At 34.8% G+C, this 23,342-nt stretch overlaps 1 protein-coding gene across 1 annotated transcript; it reads right to left on the bottom strand.

The window, feature by feature from the left end:
* Window positions 1-6,174: 6,174 nt before the first annotated feature.
* LOC145292116 (transmembrane protein 138-like) lies at window positions 6,175-23,218 on the bottom strand. The gene is made up of 5 exons (XM_080138220.1): window positions 23,080-23,218; window positions 16,987-17,123; window positions 14,327-14,498; window positions 10,233-10,311; window positions 6,175-6,435 (listed from the first exon to the last, which is right to left on the bottom strand). The coding sequence occupies exons 2-5, from the start codon at window positions 17,109-17,111 to the stop codon at window positions 6,326-6,328; spliced, it is 486 nt and encodes a 161-aa protein (XP_079994346.1). The 5' UTR covers window positions 17,112-17,123; window positions 23,080-23,218; the 3' UTR covers window positions 6,175-6,325.
* Between the last annotated feature and the right edge of the window lie 124 nt (window positions 23,219-23,342).

Here is a 23,342-nt window from a genome sequence, read left to right as displayed (position 1 = left end):
GATAAATTCAACAAGACAATACTTTCCCTTCACAGGATTGTTCCTGTCATGTTGGGCATAATTGTTCATAATGTTCAGGTCAGAACTAAAGTATAATATCCGTCTTATTCTTGATTGGAGAAGGAGAAATCATCCTCAACTAGGGTGGTTTTTATTTTTCCATAGCCCTTGAGCCCCTGGAGGGGCATAAACCATCTACAACTTTTGTAGATGTTTTTGTAGCGAGGATTTTCTTTTTTTTTTTTTTTTTAACAGGGTGAGGGTGCTGGCCCCATGCCCAACCTTCTCAGAAGGTACATACAGCACCTAGCCTTCTCATCTGGTACTGGCCAGACTCAACGTTGCTTAACTTCAGTGATCTAGCGAGAACCAGTGTGTCAACGTGATTGTGACGTACGGTTTTTATTTTTACCCATCTTAAATTCCCACATCTTTAGAGTTGAACATCTTCCACATTGAACTGACCTTGTTTCATATCCAAACTTCATGGCCAGGTGATGAATAGAAAGTGTATTTGATTTACAAAAATAACAGTAAGAAATCGTTAACTCATGTATTCTGTAAGCTAATCTTTCTTATGTATTTAACATAAGGGGGTATAGGGAGCTCTGGTAGAGGTAGCACCTTTCGATTCCTAGCTGCTGCGTGCAACAGGACTGACAGGGGTCACTGGTCCTCACTTATTCCCTAAATCTCTCACATGTTAGCTCCAAGAGCTATACCCTGGGTACTGGCCTCAGCAGGCCTGCCAAACCTTATGAGGGGACGGTGCTGGTGCAGCACTGTTGGGCAGAGAGTTCACCAGACTGGATTAACGGCCAGGACTGAACTTTGTTTAGAGTAACTTCCATGCATCCGTGACCAGGGCAAACCATCAAGGAGGAGGAATTTGGCTGTGGACCTTGGAGTGGAACCCCGTAGGCGGTTGGCTGGCATACTCATCTCCTTCTGGCAGCTCCTGCATCCCTACCTGGCCCTCAGCTGTCTCGACTCTGTCTTGCTGCTGGATCAGGCTGGTTTAGGACAAGAGAGCGAGGCTGGCTCTGCGCAAACCAGCTTCACTTTAAACAAACTCTCAGCCCATGTCATCCCCCCCCTCACTTCCTCCAAGTCCTGCGGCTTTTGGTGAGTGACAAAGCAATAGGTGTAGACACATTGGAAGTTGTAGCCACAAACCTGAACACAGGCGGCTCATGCCATAGGGCCGCTCTCCACTAACGGGAGCAGAAATGGAGTTCGGCAGCCGTCTGAGCAGCCTTCTTTAGAAATACAATATTGACATTACTGCTCTAACTGAAGACTGGCAGGTGAAGGTGAAATTAATGAAAGAGGTCAGTGCTATACCTTCTTCTGGAGTAGCAGAGGACCTGAGGAGAGGTGTGAGGCAGGAGTTGGCTTGCGGTGAAAAATGCACTTGTGAGTAAACTGGCTGAACCTCCAAAAGGAGTGAATATCCATCTACTGTCACCGAGACTCCCTCTCTCCAATGGAAAGAAGTTTGCTACTCTTGTCAGTCCATATGCTGCTACGATGCCAAACCCTGATGACATCAAAGACAAGTTCTACGAAGACCCCAAAAATGTCATAGGTGCAATAGTAAATCTGGACAAACTCATCATATTTGGTGATATGCAAGAGTAGGCTGTGACATTGCTGCCTGGGAAGGTGTGATAGCAAAACATTGGATTAGAAAATGTAATCGCAATGGTCTTCTCCTTTAAAGCTGCTCTGAGTATGACCTGCTGATAACAAATCTGTGTTTTGCCTCCCTATTTGCAAAAAGACATCATGGATGCACCCTCACTCAAAACACTGGCATCTAATTAATTATATCATCATCAAGAAATGGGACAGGCAGGATATATGCATCACCAGGACCATGTGTGGAGCAGAGTGTTGAACAGATCATTGTCTCATATTTGATTATCCAACCAAAGAGAAGACCTCAAGGAAAGAGAGCTCCCAAAACGATTTAATATCAACAAGTTGAAAATAAAAACTGTCAGAGGGCCTTGAACCTGCTGGAATAGACAACCGAGATGTGGAAAAATTATGGAAGACAATCCGCGAGACAGTGTACAAAGCCATGGAATGTCTAGAACCAGTCTCCAGGAAACACGAGGACGGGTTTGATGAGAATTGCCTGGAGATTACCCAGTTGCTAGAGGGGAAGCATTCTGCATAGAAAATCCATATTGAAGATCCATCCTCCAAACTAAAGAAAGACATATGGAAGAATTTGTGTAGCAATTTTCAGTTGAAGCTCAGACACATGCATGATTCTTGGCTATGCAAGAAAGCAGACGAAATTCAAATTTATGCAGATAGAAACGACATGAAGAATTTCTACGATGGTTTCAAGGAAATTTATGGTTCAACTCCATCCAAATCATCACCTCTCCTCAGTGTAGACGGATCCACGATCCTCACTAACAAAGACGTGATCCTGAGAAGATGAGCGGAGCATTTTAAAAGTGTACTAAACCGACCCTCTACCATCATTGATGAGGCTATTGACTGCCTCCCCCAAATTACCATAAATGAGGAATTGGATGAATTCCCAACCCTCGAAGAGATTGAGAAAGCAATCCGCCTGTTGTCCACTGGGAAAGCGCCTGGTTCAGATTCTATCCCAGCTGACACATATAAAGAGGGTGGCAAGACCCTGACTGAAAAACTCCATCAGCTTTTCCACATAATCTGGCAGAAGGAGTACTTCCCTAAGACTTCAAAGATGCCTCCATCATACATCTATACAAGCATAAAGTTAACCACCAGGCCTGCGACAACCATTGGGGAATATCCCTGCTACGCATTGCAGGCAAGGTACTGGCCAGAGTAATGCTGAACAGGCTCATAGTTCAATTGGAAAAAGACCTCTTGCCAGAGAGCCAATGTGGATTCTGTAATGATCGTGGTACTACCGATATTGCGTTTGCCGCCAGGCAGCTCCAAGAAAAGTGCCAAGAACAAAATGTAGACCTTTACTCCACCTTTGTTGATCTGACCAAAGCCTTTGACAATGTAAGCAGAGAAGGTCTCTGGAGAATAATGGCAAAGTATGGTTGTCCTAGAAAATTCATTGCCATCATACGTCAGTTTCATAATAGAATGATGGCCAGAGTGCAAGATTGTGGGGAGACCTCTGACCCTTTTGAAGTCACAAATGGAGTGAAGCAGGGGTGTGTTTTGGCTCCCACTCTGTTCAGCCTCATGTTTTTTGCAATGTTGATGGATGCTTTCGGAGATGCTGATGTGGGCATTGGAATCAGGTACAGATTTGATGGATCAATTTTCAACCTCAGGAGGCTACAAGCAAAATCTAGAGTTACATTAAACACTGTATATGATCTTCTGTTTGCTGATGACTGTGCCTTTAACGCTACCTCTGAGGCAGGCATGCAACACAGAGCAAACATTCTCAGAGGCTTGTGAAACTTTTGGTCTCACAATCGATACCAAGAAGACTGATGATGCATCAGTCTGCACTGGGAAAACCATATGCAGAACCCAACATTTCAATCGGGGGACAAAGACTCAATGCAGTTCACAAGTTCACCTACCTTGGCAGTACGCTCTCCCGCAATGTAGTCATTGACGATGAAAACAACACCAGACTCACTAAAGCAAGCGCTGTTTGGCAGACTCCACAAGAATATATGGGACAGAAAAGGCATTACCTCCATCAAAGATCAAAGTCTATAAAGCTGTCATACTCACCACCTTAATCTATGGATGTGAGTTGTTAACTGTCTATTAACGGCACGCTAGAAAATTAAATCGCTTCCACACCACCAGACTTAGGAAACTGCTTGACATAGGCTGGCAGGAAAGGATACCAGACACAGAAGTCCTCACTCGTGCTGAACTCCCAAGCATCCCCACTATTCTGATGAAGGTTCAGCTTTGCTGGGCTGGTCATGTATCCTGCATGCCAGACTACAGACTACCCAAGAAGCTTCTGTTTGCTGAACTCCAACATGGCAAGCGCTCTCATGGCGGCCAGAGAAAATGATTTAAAGACTCTGAAGGCATCACTGAAGACCTTCAACGTTGATGTCATCATGGGAGCAGACAGCTTTAGATAGAGCCAAGTGGTGGGCCGCTGTTCATGACTGTGCCTGCAAATATGAAAGCAATCAAAAAGTCGCTGCAGAGAAGTGCAGAAAAGACAGGAAGAATACTGTTTTGAAGCCGTCAACATCTGCTATGATTCCTTGTTTTTACTACAATAAAACTTTTCAAGCAAAGATTGGGCTTTTAACATAAGACCCATAAAATGACCATCTTGGCAATCTTTAATCATTAACTTCAACCAAATATGTATATGAAAGAGAAAATTATTCCTTATGAATGAATATAAAAAATCTGAAAACAAATTTCCAAAATAATTTCAGCCAATGAGTTTTTTTTTTTTTTTTAATGTGAAAATTATGATGGATGAATATTTTTTGTGGTTTGAGAAATTGAAAAAATAATGTTGAATAAGTAAAGTTTATTTTTGTCACTTGGACCAAGTAAAGAATAGATACCCTGTAACAGGAGATGAGAACCGGTGCACATTTCAAGTGACACCGGTGGTTCTACCTTGACATTGGCGTTGGTTGTTTGTAAACACGTCAAATAACATGGTCGAATGTTCTGCGAATAATATTTTTTTAAAAATATATTTACAAAACTTTAATTTAAAAGAAAAAATATATATTTACAAAACATTTTTTTTAATATTAAATATTTACAAAACTTTTAAGGATTTAAAAAAAAAAACTTTTTTCTATTTACACAAAACTTTTTACTGTAACAAAACGGACGTATTTAAAAAAATATATTTAAATAAATGGGTATCTTTCTGAGTGCATGTTTTTAATATATTTATGGAACTTTTAATAAAACTAATAATTATTATTAGTTGTAATAAAAATAAATAAATAATAAAAAAAAAATAATGAGCTATATGAATTACAAAACATTAAAAACCAACGTTATAACTGAGAATTTTGGACACTAAAACTTACTTATATTTAATTTGCCCTTGTGGAGAAGTAAGCAAATAGTAAGTTTTTTTAATAAAAATAAAAATTATAAAACGTTTGTATCATGTGATACTACACTTTATCTTTATGAAAATAAAAGTTATAAAAAGATATGTGAATAAAATATATATTTTTTAAATCTCAATTGTTTATACTTGTGATTTTATTATGCATAAAAACTGCCTCGGTCTACAAGGATTTCTCCTTCACTGACCACTGACATACATCACACTTTAAATAAATATTGAATTGCATTAAAAATGCACACAGAAAGAAAACAATTAAAAAAAACACACTGTGTATAAAAATTAATCTTGCTTACAAAAAACTGTGAAACATTCGCAAAAATCCAAACAAATCAGTTATTTTATATTTGTTTCTGCCATTAAAAAGTTTGAGTTAAATAATTTTATTTAAAAGTTTTTTAAAAAATTATGTATTTTTTAATAGACAGGAGAGATCAGTGGCCGAAATTCTCAGTTACAACATCAATTTTTAATGTTTTGTAATTAATATAGCTCATTCTTTTTATTTATCTTTATTATAATTATAATTTTTATTATTATTATTAGTTTTATTAAAAAATTCTGTAAATATCTTTTAAAAAAATCTTGCTTGCAAACATTCGACTATATCTGCTATTTGACGTGTTTATAAACAACCAACGCCAATGTCAAGATTGAACTACCAGTGTTGCTTGAAATGTGTGCTGGTCCTCATTTTCTGGTACAGGGTCTCTATTCTTTACTTGGTCCTGTCATTTTTATGACATATTAAACTTTTTTGAATATATAATGGCAAAATATGAACTGATTCTTTGGAGAGGAGATTCATATCTTCCCCCTCCTCATGGCATGATGGTATATACAACTGATTCAACTAGATTTGAATGCGGCAAAGCTGATATCATAGTCTGTGTTGTATTCATTGCACCATTGGTCAAGTCTTGTAGCTGTTTAATCAATTTCTCCATCTTTAATGGATGACTAGCATTGACTAATCAAACAACAGAAATACTCCATTGCTTGATTCCAAAGTCGATTCAATTTTTAAGTGGATCCAAAAGGAAGTTTTTACCTTCTTACATAAATCCAGTCATAGAGATTTCGATGAAGACAGAATGTTGCTCAAATTAAAAAAAAAGACGTTTCAATTCTTTCCCATTGTATTTAAAAAGGAAATTGCAGAAAATCTCCTGGAAGAAATCCAGATTCCATAATAGCAAAACTGACCAAAAAGACCGTTGGTACCAAGATTTAGAGATGGACGGTTATCCTAGTAAAAAGGTTTTGTTATCGACGCTTTTCAAATTCTTCTCTCAGCCACTGAGATTCTTGATAGAATTTTGGATCTCCCAATTTAAGGGCACTCCTTTTATAAAAATAATAGTACAGTACAGAACCTGCAATAAGAAAAAAGGAGAAATTTAGATTAGAAAAAACAAAAAAAAAAAAGAAACAATTTTTTTGAATAAGGAATTATTGCAGAGATATTTACAATAATAATAATAATAATAATAATAATAATAATAATAATAAACTAAGGAATTTCATGTTCAGATGGACATTATCACTTTTTACACACATTTAAAATATACAAGATCATCCGATATGACTCAAGGTAAACAATTCCAACTTCACCTATTTCAAAATAAATTGTTCCAAAATCACATTTACGCCATCCTGTCACATAAAACAATGAACTTTTTGTACAGTTGCATTTTAAGAACTGGATTCTCATAAATATCTGCTTGGTTTGTCTGAAAGCTGATGGAAACTGCCGGAATATGCCGAGCACTGATCCAGTTGACCAGCCAATCAAAAAGCAATAATAGACGTGGTTAGTCAATAATGAGCAAAGTAAATGACTTTTGATAAATTGGAAGGAAAAAAAATTTAAGGTTTTAATTTTAATCAGTCATAACACATGATAATGAATTTAACCAGCCTAGATAGAATATTACATATGCAGGAGCAAGTCCTAAAATATTGTCAAAAAAACAAATTAATATCATTAGAATTGAATTGAAGGAGATGTGGCAGGAAGTGTAGCATACCCCCCCCCCCCCAATGAGCTTCTGTTAGCGATGGTTCCGCTTAGAAGTGTACAAGCCTCTCCCGCAAACCGATGCGTAAGGTACAATAATAACTTAGTTTTTAAATCACATGAAAAAAAAAAAATGTTTCTACTTATTTACACAAAACAGAAAACAATATTTATTCACAAACTTGTTAGATTTTATTGTTTTTCCAGTTTGTTTTTGTTTTAATTGTAATTAGTCTCTGATAAACGATCTTATTTTCCATTTCCTAGCGTTTTTTTTAAATTTTGATCGATGCTTGGCATATTCTGGCAGTTTATGGTAGTTTCTGGTCAATCATGAGTAGACAGTTACAAGAATCCGGTTCTTAAAATACAACAGTATAAAAATTTTAAATACATTTAAAAACGTGACATTCATTTTATTGATTTGAAAACTATTGAGCTGACTATTATTTTTATAGTAAAAATATTTGTCTTTTTTTTTTTTTTTTTTTTTAATTACATTTCTACAATTGTAAATTAAGAAAGAAAGAATGTGAAATGTTTTTGACTCCTGATGGGGGGGGGGGTATGAGACCAATGATTTTGACGACCGTTTTTATAACCACAAGTCATGATGAGCAACCAATGAAAAGCTTCTAAAGTTACTATAAAAATTGTCGAATTTTGGATTCAATCAGTTTGCGCCATCTTTGTTACTGGCAATTACACTGAGGATCATACTACACTCTGTTCAACATAATATCTCAACACTTAACACATATTTATTTATTTAAAGAATAAATATGTCTATTTATTTATTTTAAGAATATTTAGCTCACAATGATAGTATTATAGTATTGACACTGAGAGACATTTATTATTTTGGGTTCTGCAAGTATAATAATAATATACAAATTTTGTTTAATATGGTAGAATAGAATTGTCAAATGAAGAAAATGTAATTTTTGTAAGCTAACAAATTAAAAATTCTTCATTTAAACTCATTTTCAATACCAGATTCTAAACAGTTAATTCTAAGCCCAGGATAACAATTTTCAGCTTTCAATTTTGCTTAGAAACAAAGATATGCTCTTTCAAAACCCTAAACATTTTAGAAGTGTTTTGTGTAAGCAAAAAAAAAAAAAAAGGACACAAATTTCTAGGTCCATAGCTTTTTTGTTTTTTAAACAAGGGAGTCACCACATATCAAGGCTCAAAGGCTATTTGAGGATAAGAGTTAAAGATTACTACACTACCACCATCTATTCATTAATTCTTATCCTCGAGTGTCCTCTGGGTCTTAATAAGTGGCGACTTCCAAATAAAAAAAGAAAAGAAAATACTTCATACAGTACTGCCCAGATAAGAATTTGGTCACTCCCTGCATTATCAGGTAGAGGTATACAGTTTCATGATTGACTTGTTCGTGTTTTATTTTGTAATAACTAGGTGACAAATTTTAAATTGACATCTTTTTTTTAATTGCAGATTTGACAACTATCGGTTATTTGGAGTTCAACTTGATTTGGCAATTCATCATGAAGAGACAAACACTCAAGTAGCAATTGCAAATGGCAAATGATACAATCAATTTACTGAGAGAAACATTTAATGAATGAATAATTTCACAAAATGGACCTGTCGATTGACGACCTTGCTAATGCAATTTAACCTCATTAGATCATTTTCTTTGAATATATCTAAAGTCCCATGTCTATGCTAATAAATCAGACCAATAGACTATTTTGAACACAGCATTCGATTCGTAGAGTTTGTGAAAATTCGACCTCTTAGATTATGCCATATATGTACAAGGCACAGAGCATATTCCCAAAATTGTATTTAAATTATGAATGGTAAAAATTATTCTTTGAAATAAACCGCATATCTATATAATAATAGTATTTTTTTTGCGATTTATTTTAATTTAAAGTTCATTACCTCTAAAAACACCTTATATAAATTAAAAATGTTTTATTTGTTTTTGTTAGCGATACTTTCTTGAATGAATTCAGTTATTTATACGAAAGTGCATTTTTACCTAAATGCGTGTTAAGAATAATTTTCCCCTTGACCAATTTGGTACCCCCTAAATGGGGAGCGGCATATATATATTACTTTTTTAATATAATTATCCACTGACATGTGTTTCGTCGTCTACGACTCATCAGAGTGGCTGAATCTAGCGAGATTCGAAATCGGGAGCTCGTGATAAGAAGCCTAAAGCTCTACCATGCGGTTAACCTAAAAGTTTGTATAGCAAGGGAGATAATTTTGTTTTAAGAATTATTTCCCTTGAAAAGAATTTGTTGATTATTTGATTTCCTAAGTATAAATAATTACTTGTGAGAATAAAAGAAAATATTTATGCAAGTTTTTTTTAATATATAAATAAATCAGTGATATAATTAAAAAATTTTCTTATCTATCTGGCGATAGCGCAAATGGTAAGGAACACGTCTGGAACGCTAAATGTTTTGGTTTTGATTCTGATCGCACCCAAGCCATTTTTTTTTTTTTAACCTTTTGAAATCAATACTACATATTATATACAATATAATATTCAAGATAGAATTTGTTCTGTAATAATAAATACTAAATCTGCATGAATTTAAATATATTTAAGCATATTTTATGACTGGGCAAGGCACAATCATAATTTTTATTTTTGTGAAGGTCTATATTTTTTTCTTTATGATCTTACAGTTGTTTCACAACTTATAACAAACAAATATGGATGACAGCTTGAGAATCTCCCATTGTGGTGTCAGATATTTTTTGTTTTTTTACAGGGGGAAGAATTTTCTCTGATTGTCATCTTTAGAGTGAGTTTTTCGCGTTTGCAACTTGCTGTTTTTCTCATCTTTTGTCATCACCTTGCTCTCTCTGTTTTGGAATACTGTGTCCGTTTCTTTTTAAATATTTGAATTTGATAGTCTCTGAAGAGTGTCCAAATAAACCAAAGACAGTATTCTTTGTATGCGTTGCGAAATATAGAAATATGTGTAAAACAGTAAAGAAAAAACATAGGTATTTACCAAAATAAAAATTACTATTGTGGACAGATTCTTTCCTTTGGTCAATGGGATGCAAACAACTAGAATATATATACGTGTGTATGAGTGTGTGTGAATTAAATCCATAAACAGAGGATGAAAGAATATAAATACTTACTACATCGTTGAAATATATATAGTGCTTGGATTCCTTTCACATCCCAGATATAGATTTTAGGATTATCCCAGCGTAGTGTCTACAAAAGAAAATCAATAAATCAAGTAAATAATAATAAAAAATTCTATTTTTGACTTTGGAAACTGTTCTTTTGATCGATGGTGTATGGGCAAAGCATAGCATCTGTTTTATTAGCATTTCATTCAATTTATGTTGGCACTGTACATTTCATTCAATTTATTTTGGCAAAAATAAAAGAAATTAAAATACAAGAGAAAATTTAGACTTGCTCAGATATCTAAATTTCTAAAGATTTTGAAAAAAAATTATGAAAGGATGAAGCTAATTATTCGAGTTTTATATTTTTTTAATTTTATTAATCATATTTATTTGTATTTACACACATTATCTATGATCAGATCATTTTATAGACGTAATCTATATAAAAAAGTTGGGAGCTTCTACACTATTGGGACTAAATTTCGAAAATTGTAATACTGTATTTCACATGAAAACAATGGTATCTAGCTATTCCCCGTATTTTTAAGATGGTTATATCCAAAAATTACGAAAATCCATAAGGTAGAAAATTATTTACTAAAGAAAATAAAAAATAGAATTTGATGAAAACGATTCACAGGAGAATTCAAAAGGGAGATAATTTTGAAAATATATTACCAAAGTAATAATGGATAATAATGGATAAGTAGATTTTATTTTTGATCAAAGAGAAACTAATAATATTGTATGAATCTGGCATTTGAACGAGACATTTTCTATTTTATTGTATTTTTAACTTTAAAATTTCTATCTATTTGATAAAGCTCGAGTTACTGTCTGTTCATAAATATTTCCAAGTGAAAGTGAAACAAACGTAAAATTACTGACTTTAAAAGTTTAAGATAATACAACAAAAGAAGGTAATAAAATATAGACAAGTCCTTTAAAACTAAATTTTTCCAAGAAACAAGTCTCATCATCAGAAAGCCCCCCCTCCTCCCAATTATTTAACAATAAAAGATTTGGTTTCAATTATTAATTTGAAAAAAAAGTTTATAAATCATGGATGAATTTTAAGTGAAAAAATATAAACATATACTTGAATAGCAGGTAAAAATATTTTGCAGTAATAAATCCACGGATATATTGTGAGATGCATTCATTGAAATATTAAATCAGAAATTGTCCAAAACGGATATATCTGAATCCGAGCAAAATTAGTGAAACAGTCAAAGTTCAATATATGTAAATATTTTCTGCTCCCAACATCTTCCTTAGTATTATGTGCAAAGTAAAAGAGGAAATAAAAGAGAAAAACCAACAATTAGAAAAAAAGCTAAAATTTAAAAGAAAAGAGGAAAATTACTATTAAAACGGTGTCTCAAATATACATATTAATTCTGAAAATATATTACTCCAACTACTTATATAAATATATACATATTTGATGCTAATTCCCAAACTGAACATTATGAAATATAAAAAAATAAGAATAAAAACGCATACAAATTTCTCCAACAGTCATGGTCTCCTGATCTCACAGGAGACCTTCAACAGTTTAAATGTTACAGTGGCTCTCTTTCTGTCATTTATAGTTATCCAATGTTTACAGATTGTATTGTTCCTACTTAGCAAAAACAAAAAAAGAAAGAAAAAAGGCAGTCTTTAAATGACTGCATTTGGGGCATTAAGGCATTAATTGAATTAAATCAATAACCAGTATTGGTCAAACATAGACACAGATATTGAACCATGTAAACATGTAAAAGGACATGGGGTTTCCTTACTCAATTCTGAGCAATGCTGGATAGCCTTTCTAGTTGTATAATAGTACTATAAGATCTTGAAAATAATTTCTACCATGGTACATTTCTTCGGGTGGACAAAATTTGAAAAAAGTTGCTTACAACACACACACACACATATATAAATATATATGGTACTTGTTAGCTGCTACCTAAAAATAATTAAAAAAAAAACGGGGTTCATCCGCCCTTTGGAAGATCTGGTTTTTAATCCTTCTGGAGACTAGCCACCCTCCTCACCAAACAAGTCTGGTGGGGGAACCAGGTTAGTCACCGGTGACCCGACTTTGAGACAGGTAGTACTGTGTTACATGGTACCAGTAGCACATGACATGACCTGACATAAATGTGTGTGTGTGTGTGTGTGTATATATATATGTCTCAAAGTCGGGTCACCAGTGACTAAACTGGTTCCAGACCAGACTTGTTTGGTGAGGAGGGTGGCTAGTCTCCAGAAGGATTAAAAACAAGACCTTCCAAAGGACGGATGAGCCCCCTTTTTTTTTTGAGTCAACGGCTAACAAGTACCATATATATATATATATAAATAAATAAATAAATGTCAAGTCAGGAGTCCCACTCCTGCTACTGGTACCAAGTAACCCGGTATTACTGGTGTCATGACATGCCAGAAGTGTTGTCCTCTTCACTAATACAGGCCTGGTACCCGGTGCTGTGCTGGACCTCTCAAGGGTGAGTTGTCCCTTCTGTGTAATACTAAACGGCGGATGAGCTACTTGACCAATTAGAGGCTATCACTTCACCACACGTTACCTGCATGAGTGTGCAGGGCACAACATTCAGTTATTCACTCAAGGAATCTAAGCTTACCTTTGCTACATGGAATGTCCGGACAATGACCACTGGAATGAATACCGATAATGATTCTGACCTTGATGATGCTCAAAAAACTGCTGTGATTGATCGAGAACTGCTCAAGTGTACTATTGATATTGCAGCACTGCAAGAAACGAGGCTCTCTGCAAGTGGCACCATCAAAAAAGGAAAATTATATATTTTACTGGTTTGGAGAGACCAGAAGGAGAAGTAAGAATGCATGACACTGGGTTTGCTGTAAAGAACAATCTCATTCAGAGCATTTGGCCTCCATCAGCAACATCTGATAGGCTCTTCTATCTGAGGCTCAACACAGAGCAGCATAGTGTTCTTGTCTAATTTGCTTACACACCAATTCTTAATACCAAAGCATCAGTGAAAGATGTCTTCTATGAGCATTTTGGTGCCTCGAATGGTGCTTCAGCCAAAGCCATACCATGGTTTGAATTCTTGTAATGCAGAGCCAACCCTCTTTTCAAGACCCGAAGAATGTTGATGGTTTCAGCGGCCGAAACGTTGTGCTAATAACACCTAAGATGAGAATAGTAGTCCGATTAATCAACATAACACATGTATTCACATCTCATCTCAAAAATCCAGAATTGCATTATTGAATAAGTAGACAAACAAGTATTAAATTTTTCTTAAACGAATTAATTATTGAAAAATCATCTGCACTATGGTGACAATAAAACAAGAAAAATATGGTACATAATTTTTTTGTGCAGAGATTCTCAGGATTGCTCCACTTACCTTTGATCCTTGTATTATAATGCTGAGTGTTTAGCGAGGGAGCATCAAGTATTATTTTTTAAGCATTTGGCATGATCTGACTGAGGATTGAACCCTGGTCTCTTGACTCATTAATGTACCCTCTTAGCATTATGCCATATAGACAGGTTAATAATTAAAAGGAATATATTATATGATATTTACCACCTGAATAATAAATGTAAAATGTGAAAGTTATGATATATAATTTTTTTTTTAAACAATTTATTTTAAGGGGCCCATACGGTTAAGAAGGATTGAGAAACGCTAGATTAAAAGATACACAATAATATTGTGTAAGTTATTAATTTTCTTTATTTGCTTATATTTTATTTTAAACTAGTTGCATCTAATTAGTATTGTATGTCTTTTTACTTTTAGTTTTGTTTCACCTGTTTTACACAGAAGGTAAGCTATGGAGGATCTGAAAGCAATTAGTGAAAAATCGTTTCATGTTAAAAAAGGACTGAACTGGAATAAATGATTTTTGAAAAAAACTCAAAATACATGTTTGTATATAAAAAACACTCAGTCCAAGGAAAAAAAAAATGTTTGGCTAGTTAGAATCAAATATTGATTTATTAGATTAATTGCTATCAATGACAAATCCAAAAAATTTAATAAAATAACTTTATATATTAGATGATATTCAAATGAGTGCAAGATGAAAAACGAACTTACCAATGCCCATCCATGCAATGTAGCACAAAGAATAAGATAAAAAAATGAGACAGCAATGGTAATGCGAAACTTTTTGACCAAAATGCTGACGAGGCCCGCTTGAAAGATATATGTGTAGAAAAATAGTAGGAATAGAACAATGAGAGCAAAAATAATGCCAATGGCTTGAAGTCTGAAAAAAAAAAAAAAAAGAAAAAATGGAATGAAAATTTGGATGTTATTTATTTTCAAGACAAGAAAGAAAAATAGTAAACAGATAAACTTATTTTTGGTAAGAATCTTTAAACCTTACTTTAAAGAATAGTATTTTGTATGCGATAATATTTAAATAATTCTAATAAAACATTAGTTGTAATATAAAAAGAAAAATATTTTCATCTGAATTTTTTGGATGAGAAATGATCATTAATTGCATAGTTGTTTTTTTCATTTATTTTTTTTTATTGTGTTTTGTCAATGTGACCTTTTGGCACAGCTATGGAATTGGAGACACATTCATTGGTCGGAATCAGAATCAAGCATTTTGACTAGACTCAACAAATCCATTAATGTGTATAAAAAATCCTGAAGTAACATAGTGAGGTGCATTCAATTCAGTGGTGGGCCTGGATATGACCTTAAACTATATCCAGTGGTGAGGTCCCAGCTTGCGGGCTTTGGGGAATGTGAAGCCACCCTTTCATTACTATTGCTCCCAGGTCCACTCTGACCCGGAGTGGTAGTACCTGTTAGGGTCCCAACTATGGGTTAAATAGAAACCGACTTGAAAACAACAAATATATTCTATTAAAAAATATTTCTTTAAAATCTTTGGATTCAGCATTAAATAACCTGAAAACGGTTAATATGCCATAAAACCCAACCAACCATCAATTCAGCGGCAGAATCAGTTGGCTGTATTTCTGTAGTTGCAGTTGTGAGATGGTAGCCAAAGCTTCTGATTGTTCTTCTATCATTTATCATCTCACTAACCATTTTTAAGGACAACATTAAAAAAAGAAAATAAAAAAATCCATTTAGTCTCTACCTCCAACCCCATGGGAGAGGAAGACGAGTACTTCTGGCAACTGTATTTATATCACGGCTAAATTATCAGCTACCATTAAAAAAAAAAAAAAAACAGTATCAAGTAACATATGTATAGGAAATTTGAGACATAACTTACTTGGACGGGATTTTATCAAGTTACTGTATCTTCGATATAACTTTGAATGCTGCACTCAAGCAGAGGCCAAACCATCTTCTAAGCCTGTTTTCAGAATCAAATTCCCTGATGCCATATACTACATTACCATTGGAGGACCAGGAAATAAAATGACTTAAAATGATGGCTATCATACTGGTAACATATTCACATTGTAATGATAAAGAAAGATGATAATTCAGTTTGTTTATGTGCTGATTTTTCAACTGGTCTTAATGCAGAATAAGAGGATCATAAATACTCATTGCCAATGTCAGATGATATCTATGATATTTACACCATACTCAATGGTGGCACTTGGTGTGAAAAATTAGATCTCACAGAGGCCTATCTGCAAATCAAAGTGACAGTAACCTCCAGAAAACTGCTTACCATAATTAGAATCGATATAAAACACAAAACAAAATCCAAAAGCATACAAATTTCTCCAACAGTCATGGTCTCCTAATCTCACAGGAGACCTCCAACAGTTTAAATGTTACAGTGGCTCTCTTTCTGTCATTTATAGTTATCCAATGTTTACAGATTGTATTGTTCCTACTTAGCAAAAAGAAAAAAAAAGAAAAAAGGCAGTCTTTAAATGACTGCATTTGGGGCATTCAGGCATTAATTGAATTAAATCAATAGCCAGTAGTATAGTCTATTGGTCAAACATAGACACAGATATTGAACCATGTAAAATTTGCTACTCATATCAATGGTTTTAGTTTCCTTGTGGCCAGAAATTTTTACTTATGCAATAGACTGACACTCAGATCTCACCAATTCTTCAAATTGTGTTTTTAATACATGTCTGGTCATCACTGTATCATCCCCAATCAAATGGGCAAACCAAAGGGGTTGTGGACATTAAAATAGGAACTACTTAAAGCAAGGGGAGAGGGAACAACAGAGGAGATATTAGTCTGGTTTTTCACGTCACCAGAAATCTGATTCTGAGAAACCATTTTGTTTATATCAAAATTGTATCAACATTTTATTTCCAATAGAGCATTCAAGTTACATACGAGTGAGTGCTGTTTTCTCGCCATATTTTCCAAAGTTTTGTTCTTTGAATGAGAGTTTGTATGTCGGAACAGCAAAGTATCTGATCATTCTATGGATGATGCACGATGCATGCTGAAAGTTAGTTTAAAGCGAAGCTAGTTTGTACAGAGCCGGTTTCACTCTCTTGCCTCCAACCAATCTGGTCCGATGGCAGGACTGGGTCAAGACAACTGGAGGCCAGGTGGGAGATGCAGGAGCTGTCAATGTCCTACTACATATAGCACCTGGTATTCCAAAAAATGGTCACCCATGTGATACTGCCAAAGCTCAATGTTGCTTAACTAAATGAGAACCAGTGAGTGAACATTATTATGCCATATTTTGTTTAAGTACAACTTTAATGTCTTCCAAGATTGAAGGATGTCAATGATGATACAGGAGAGAAACTAAAATCATCCAATTTACTTACATATACATGATGAGCAAGACAACATTTTCCAAACGAAGTAATTCCACAGATATATTAAAGAAGAAGTCTGCGATTAACAAAATGTGTTGCAGAAAGAGAATCGCTTTATATCGTGTAAGCAACATGGCCGAATGTACCTAAAATAAACAAGAAAACAAAGTTTTAATTAAAATAATAAATGGTTGATATAATGAATATGAGTACATCCGGGTCTTTCCGCCTTACAAAATGGTGATTGGTTGAGCCATAAATACTGACTGGGAGAGCCATCTATGAGAGGCATATAAAGGTACACAAGCTTCACATTAGGAACATCTGCTTTGATTATAATACTTGTGTGACACTTACGTCACCCGCGCATCGTCCAGTGGTGGAATGACCCCGGTTGTCGGTTCTGGTGTTTCCTCGGCGATGATGTCAACGGCCGGTTTCCTGAAACAGACTTGTCATGCAAAACAATTGAAAGGACCAAGTCAATAAGCGTTTCTTTTTGTACAAACTTCCTTGTATTTCAATCAGTACAATCGCAGTTAGCTGTTCAGTTAGGGACTGGCCACTTGTTAACTGCAAGGTTTTCTCTTCTCTCTCCGACAGAAAACTCAATTATCTACGTGACAGGGTCAATCGATGGGGGAATCTTCGTTCGTTGGACCCAAGGAAGCAAAGCTCTCTCTCTAACTAACTGTCAATCTTTCAAGGCTCGCTGCTTATATTGTGGGGGCGTGGACGGGGTCTCTTCCCGTTTCGGGTCGTTGGCCAATCAGAATTAAGGGATCGCTGTCCGTCAAATCTTCGCCAGGCGGCCTATACCCAAAAAAGGAGCTGTCTTTCTTCCTCTGTTGGCATTCGGGCGTTCTCAATTTCAGGGGCCTAATGGAACTTGACAGGTCGTAAAAACAGAGATGTCTTACTTAATTATTTTTGAGAGGACATAAAAACAGCTGAATCCGATTCCACAAAGGCCACGTGTCTTTTCAATAGGGTCACTTATCGCCCAGCTGTTCGTCGACACTGTTTGCTTTGTACATCGGAATTTTATTGGTATCCTCGCCACCCACGGGCTGTCATGGCCAATTTATCGTCATCATGTTCTCCCACCATAAGCTATGATCTTATCTTTTTTTTCCTGTCTTTCTTTCTCTTCCTTTCGTCGTTTACAGCTACCTTTTTTCCCTTTCTTTTTCCATGCCCGTTGTTCGGACTCACCGCTACTCTTGGCCTTTTGGTCAGGATCAAAGTGCAGCATCTGTTCTTCGGATGCCGCACTTCCATTTCTTGTTCTCTTTCGGTGGAGGAGAAATCCTTCACGACTGGGACAATTCTTATTTTTGTACCCTTGAGCGTCTCTCACTTGTTCCGCATGACAACTTACTAGATTTATTAGTGAAACGGAAGCAAAATCACTCAGCTACTTCAAACAATATATATTCCTTTCACGTGATCATATCAGGATCGTATGCCAGTGGTGATTAAGTTAGCTAGTGCTAATTTTGACAAGAGTCAAACTGAGTGCATTATAACCCAGATCTGTAAAACAGAATTGTCCCCAGGGTTAAATGAAGAATGTGCGACATAAAGTTGAGGCAGGGAGAAACAGGTCAAACGGTAAACTAAACAGGAGTCGAACAATAACAAATGACATGATGTTTTTTAAGTAGAGATAAAACTAAAGTTTCCAGATCAGTCTCTCCATGGAAGCTGTGTGAATGAGATACCGCCAATAATGTAGAACACTTGTGATTTAAGACAAGTGTTATAGTCCGTGTATGTCACTTCATTTCAGTAAGTTAGAAAGTAAAGTAAATAATTAGATAAAATAACATTAGTTTCTTTCTCTCCTGTGTAAATTCTTTCCAAATAAAACCTTGAAGAAAACTCAGTGAATGTCTCCTTGTGTCATCTTTCTTCATGAAAAGAAGCTTATTTCTGTAGCAAACACTAGATGAAACGGTAACAATGTGAGAGCATCATACAAGGATGCATCTTCTGTGTCTACTGGCAACAGTTTATCCTCAATAGTACAATTTTCACTTACTGCAAGGTCCATTCTCTCCAAAAATGTTTCCTTGCCAGATACCTTTGTTGGTTCAGTCATGCCCTTTGATTTTGATGACACCCAGCTGACTTCCTCTGTAAAGTCATCAACTCAGCACCATCATCAGGCTGGAAGAAATGTTGTGGTGGAAAACTCAAAACTTGGCTCAAAACAATGAAGCAGAATGCTGCATTGATTCTAGGCTTTTATCTTTATGGGGTCCTTTACTGAAACTGCAAACAGCTTGCACTTAGTCTTGGATCATTGTGCCTGGTCAGCCGGTGTTCAGGATATAGTGAACTTGTTCTAAAGTGCTGGCCCGACCAACCCAAGGTGAATGCCACAACCATTACCATGACATAAACACCCTTTCACGTGAGTAGAAAGAATTACAAGATGGAACGATAAATTTGTCAAGTTAAAGAAAACAACACTACAGCTTTATTTTAAAACTTTTATTGAAAAAAATCAATTCAGGTAACTTGATTATGCAGTAGAGCTACCTTGATATGGGTCCAGAACTGGGAGTATGCCTTTTCCACAAGTGTTGGCAGGAGCTTGGCAAATACTAGGTGGATGGTGGCAATCAGGCTGACTTTGGTATTGTGGGAGGTCATGTTGGTGATGTTCTTGATGTATGACCAAACAAAGTAGTCCAGTGGGTTCAGATCAGAGGAGATGGGGAGCGCCAGTGAGAGACAAGTACAAAGTCGTAGCACTCTTTCTGAAGCCATGCCTGGGTCTATTTTGACGTTTGACCAAACAAGTCATGCCTGTCTATTTTGACATATGACCAAACAAAGTAGTCTAGTGGTCTACTTTGATTTCTGATCAAACAAGCCATGTCTGGGTCTATTCTGATGTATGACCAAACAAAGTAGTCCAGTGGATTCAGGTCGGGGAAGCACCATTGAGAGACGAGTACAAAGTTGTAGCACTCTTTCTGAAGCCATGCCTGGGTCTATTTTGACTTATGGGCAGGCGCTGTCCAGAAACTTTGTTTTCATTACCCTGGGCACATCCCTGTTATTCATGGCAATCCAGTGATACATTTTGAAAGTGCTGGCAATAGAAATAACAAAAAAATAAACTAAATAAACTTCCGGAAAGAACCATGAAAAAAGAAAATAAAGAAAGTGAAAGAGAACATATATCCATAACTGTTTAATTGGAAATGTTTCGATTTAATTAATGAAAACGGGAAAGTTTTTCATGGAAACGTGTATATATATATATATATATATATATATATATATTTTTTTTTTATTAAAAACAAAAAATGAAATGACATATTCATAATTGGGTACTCTTGCATAATTTGACACGAATTTTCATGAATTCCCGTCAAGCATGGATCGGGCGAGACAGGCAATTAGCCGAACGTCGTAACGGACGCAGACTAATGAAAAAACAAAACAAACCGGAAAAAATAAAAATGCAAATAATTAAAAATAACAAAAAAAAAAAAAAACCTACCTTGAAAAATGAAAATATGTTTATTCCGTTTTAGAATTTTTTTTTTTTTTTTTTGCAAAATATTTATCAACAGAAAGTTTTTTTTTTTTTCTCCAAGACAAGATTTTTTTTAACTGTAGAAGTGTTAGGTAGTGTAAGTACAAGTTTTTTTGTTTTCTTTTTTGTAACCATATTTTTTTTCTTGCTTTTTATTTTATTTTCAAGACTTGTTGCTCAGACAAGTTCTTTTGGTGGCACTGTCCATTTGTACATTTCCAGGAGAAACAATCCTTTACACACAATCTTTTTTAAAGTAAACATTTGTGTTTACAATTGTTGCACCTCATTTTTTGGGGACAGCAATTTCTTCTGACAACATGAGATTGTCTGCATCGATGTTTTCATTTCTTTTTCTAACATGTATAGATTTATTTTCTTGCCTGTCATTTTTCTGTTTGGCGAGTTTGAAAATTTGTTTTTCAGCTTTTTTTTTTTTTTTGGTTTAGTTGCTTTCTTCCAATTGGAATGTCATCTGCTTCCATTTAGATAGCGCTTTTTCATTGGCTAATCAAACTCCCAAAAATTCAATTAAAAAATAATAATAAATGGTACTCCTTGGGCGTTGAGTTCCATGGCGACCAGCAGAAAAATTATAAAAAAAATCCTCCCCCTGTCCCTCCACCGCCATACCCCCAATGTAAACAGAATTTTTGCTAAAAATTAAACAATTCTTCTGCTCGGTGTATGTCGGCGCGTTACTTACGGAAAAACGGTAAGTTAAACTGCAGAAGCAGAACTGGTTCATTTTTCTGTACTTGTGCACTTATTGAACCGTGATGAAATAACGCTATTATTTCGAAAGCCATTCTTAACATGAGGAGAGGAGGGTGTTTTGTAACTATTCTGTACTTTCAGTTAACAAATTAATAAAATAAAAATATTGTAAAACTTTAATTTAACTTGAAAATACTATTTAAAAATAACACGGTTGAATAAATGCTGTGTTTTGCTGTGTTACGGAGTTTTTGATGCTTTTTTAATTGATCTAAAAAATTAAGTTTTCATGAGCGGTCTACAAAAGCATTTTTATTTTTCGTTTTTTTTTTGGAGGGGGGTATTTCAATTATAAAACTTGTACAACATTTAACAGGTGCTTAATGAACCACATTTTATTTTTGAAAACTTTCTTGTTATTTTAAATGTCTGCTAAAAAATTCTTCCGCGATGTGACACGTAACCTTACTACGAGCGTCCATGCGCGAACGCATCATGTAAGAATAGCATAAACGATGGCGGTGAGTTGGCACAAAATAGTGCGAGGGTTCAGGGGGTTAATACCATGCAAACGGTAAATTTGCGACGGATTTGAATATCAGATTCGTTGTCAGCGACCCCGAAAACCTCAAAAAAAAAATTATTGGTTGGTGTTCTGTTGTAGTTAAAATAAACATTTAAACATTTACCCATTAAATTTTTCTGCTGGTCGCCATGGAACTCAACGCCCAAGGAGTACCTAATAAATAACTAATCAGAAAATAAGAAGTCATCCCGCCCCCTTAATATCACCTAAAAAATTACTAAAAACATAACAGGAAAAAAAATTAAATGAATAAAATAAAAAGTCGAGTTAGCGTTTCAACATTTTAACAACGCTCGCCGCTCGGCTGACACCGATGATTGCCGGTCTCGCCCGATTCATGCTTGACTGGAATTCACGAGAATTCGGGTCAAATTATGCAAGAGTACCCACAATCGTTTAAACTGGCGACGAGCGCCATTTGAAAACCAAAACATTGTATAAAACTTTATCAAAATATAATTGTAAAAACATTTATATTTGTATATATTTTTATACAATAAATGTTTTGGTTTTCAAATGGCGACCCCCCCCCTCCAGTTTATGAATGTAATTTCATTTTCTGTTTTTAATAATATATATATATATATATATATATATATATATATATATACACACACACACACACACACGTTTCATGAAAAACTTTCCCGCTTTCATTAATTAAAATCGAAACATTTCCGGAAGTTTATCTAGTTTAATTTTTTTGTTATTTATTTCTAACTTCGGCCATAGTTTAAACTACTGATTTCTCCCTTGCATTTTAATGGCAGGTGCGTGAAATAAAATGGCGTCTCCAGTTTTGGCGATAACGTGTAGAACTACCGAAGTACCGTTCCCGGCGTTTGCCGAGCGAGACTCACGAAAAACGGGCACAAGTACTAAAATAAATAAATAAATAAATAAAAATAGAATGGTTACATATTTCCTTAAAACGCTATTAGGTTAGGAATTGGATTAATCCAAGATTATCATCACCACAGAGTCGCCCGGAAATGGTTGATTATTTTACGTTAAATCTGTATATACATATTTATAAAGGTTTTTCCACCAAGATTTTCATGGTGTTTACATGTAATCTCTAAAAAAAAGTAGAATCTTATTTTTACTTTTTGGTTGGCTTGTAAGAGAAAAAAATTACTAAAATTTAAATAAATGCAACCAAATTGAAAGTTTAAACTTAATAAAGCAAACAGTTCGTTCGTAAAGCATTTACCAAATAGTAAGTTGATTATTATAAACTTACCTAACAAGCCTCACAGATTCGGAAATAATTTAAAATCAAACTTTCAACCAACAGGTTTGCACTTCATGTTGTTTACGCTAACAACCAAATATACGGTGTTTATCGAAAAATGTTCCTTACCTAAAAAATATCCATCAAGAAAATATACAGAGGGGAAAAAGAGAAATAAAAAGAAATAGAATGGTTTAAATTCATCAATCCTATTAAAAAATGTATAATAATATTGATAAATTATAAATTCCTTTTATAGATTTTTGGTGTTT

The sequence above is a fragment of the Euprymna scolopes genome, chromosome 13, assembly GCF_053919585.1.
Source record: "Euprymna scolopes isolate OS-2025 chromosome 13, ASM5391958v1, whole genome shotgun sequence".
Lineage (NCBI taxonomy): Eukaryota > Metazoa > Mollusca > Cephalopoda > Sepiida > Sepiolidae > Euprymna > Euprymna scolopes.
The sequence above is the reverse complement of the archived record's forward strand: the minus strand, read 5'-3'. Positions and strand labels throughout refer to the sequence as shown.

Bases quoted from the DNA above. Each gene is read 5' to 3' on its own strand.
- LOC145292116 (XM_080138220.1), bottom strand. From the start codon at position 17,111: ATGTTGCTTACACGATATAAAGCGATTCTCTTTCTGCAACACATTTTG. The intron at 14,499-16,986 runs GTAAGTAAATTG...TTTTTTTTTCAG, and splicing joins GTCTTGCTCATCATGTATAT to ACTTCAAGCCATTGGCATTA. The intron at 6,436-10,232 runs GTAAGTATTTAT...TTCTTATTGCAG, and splicing joins ATATATATTTCAACGATGTA to GTTCTGTACTGTACTATTAT.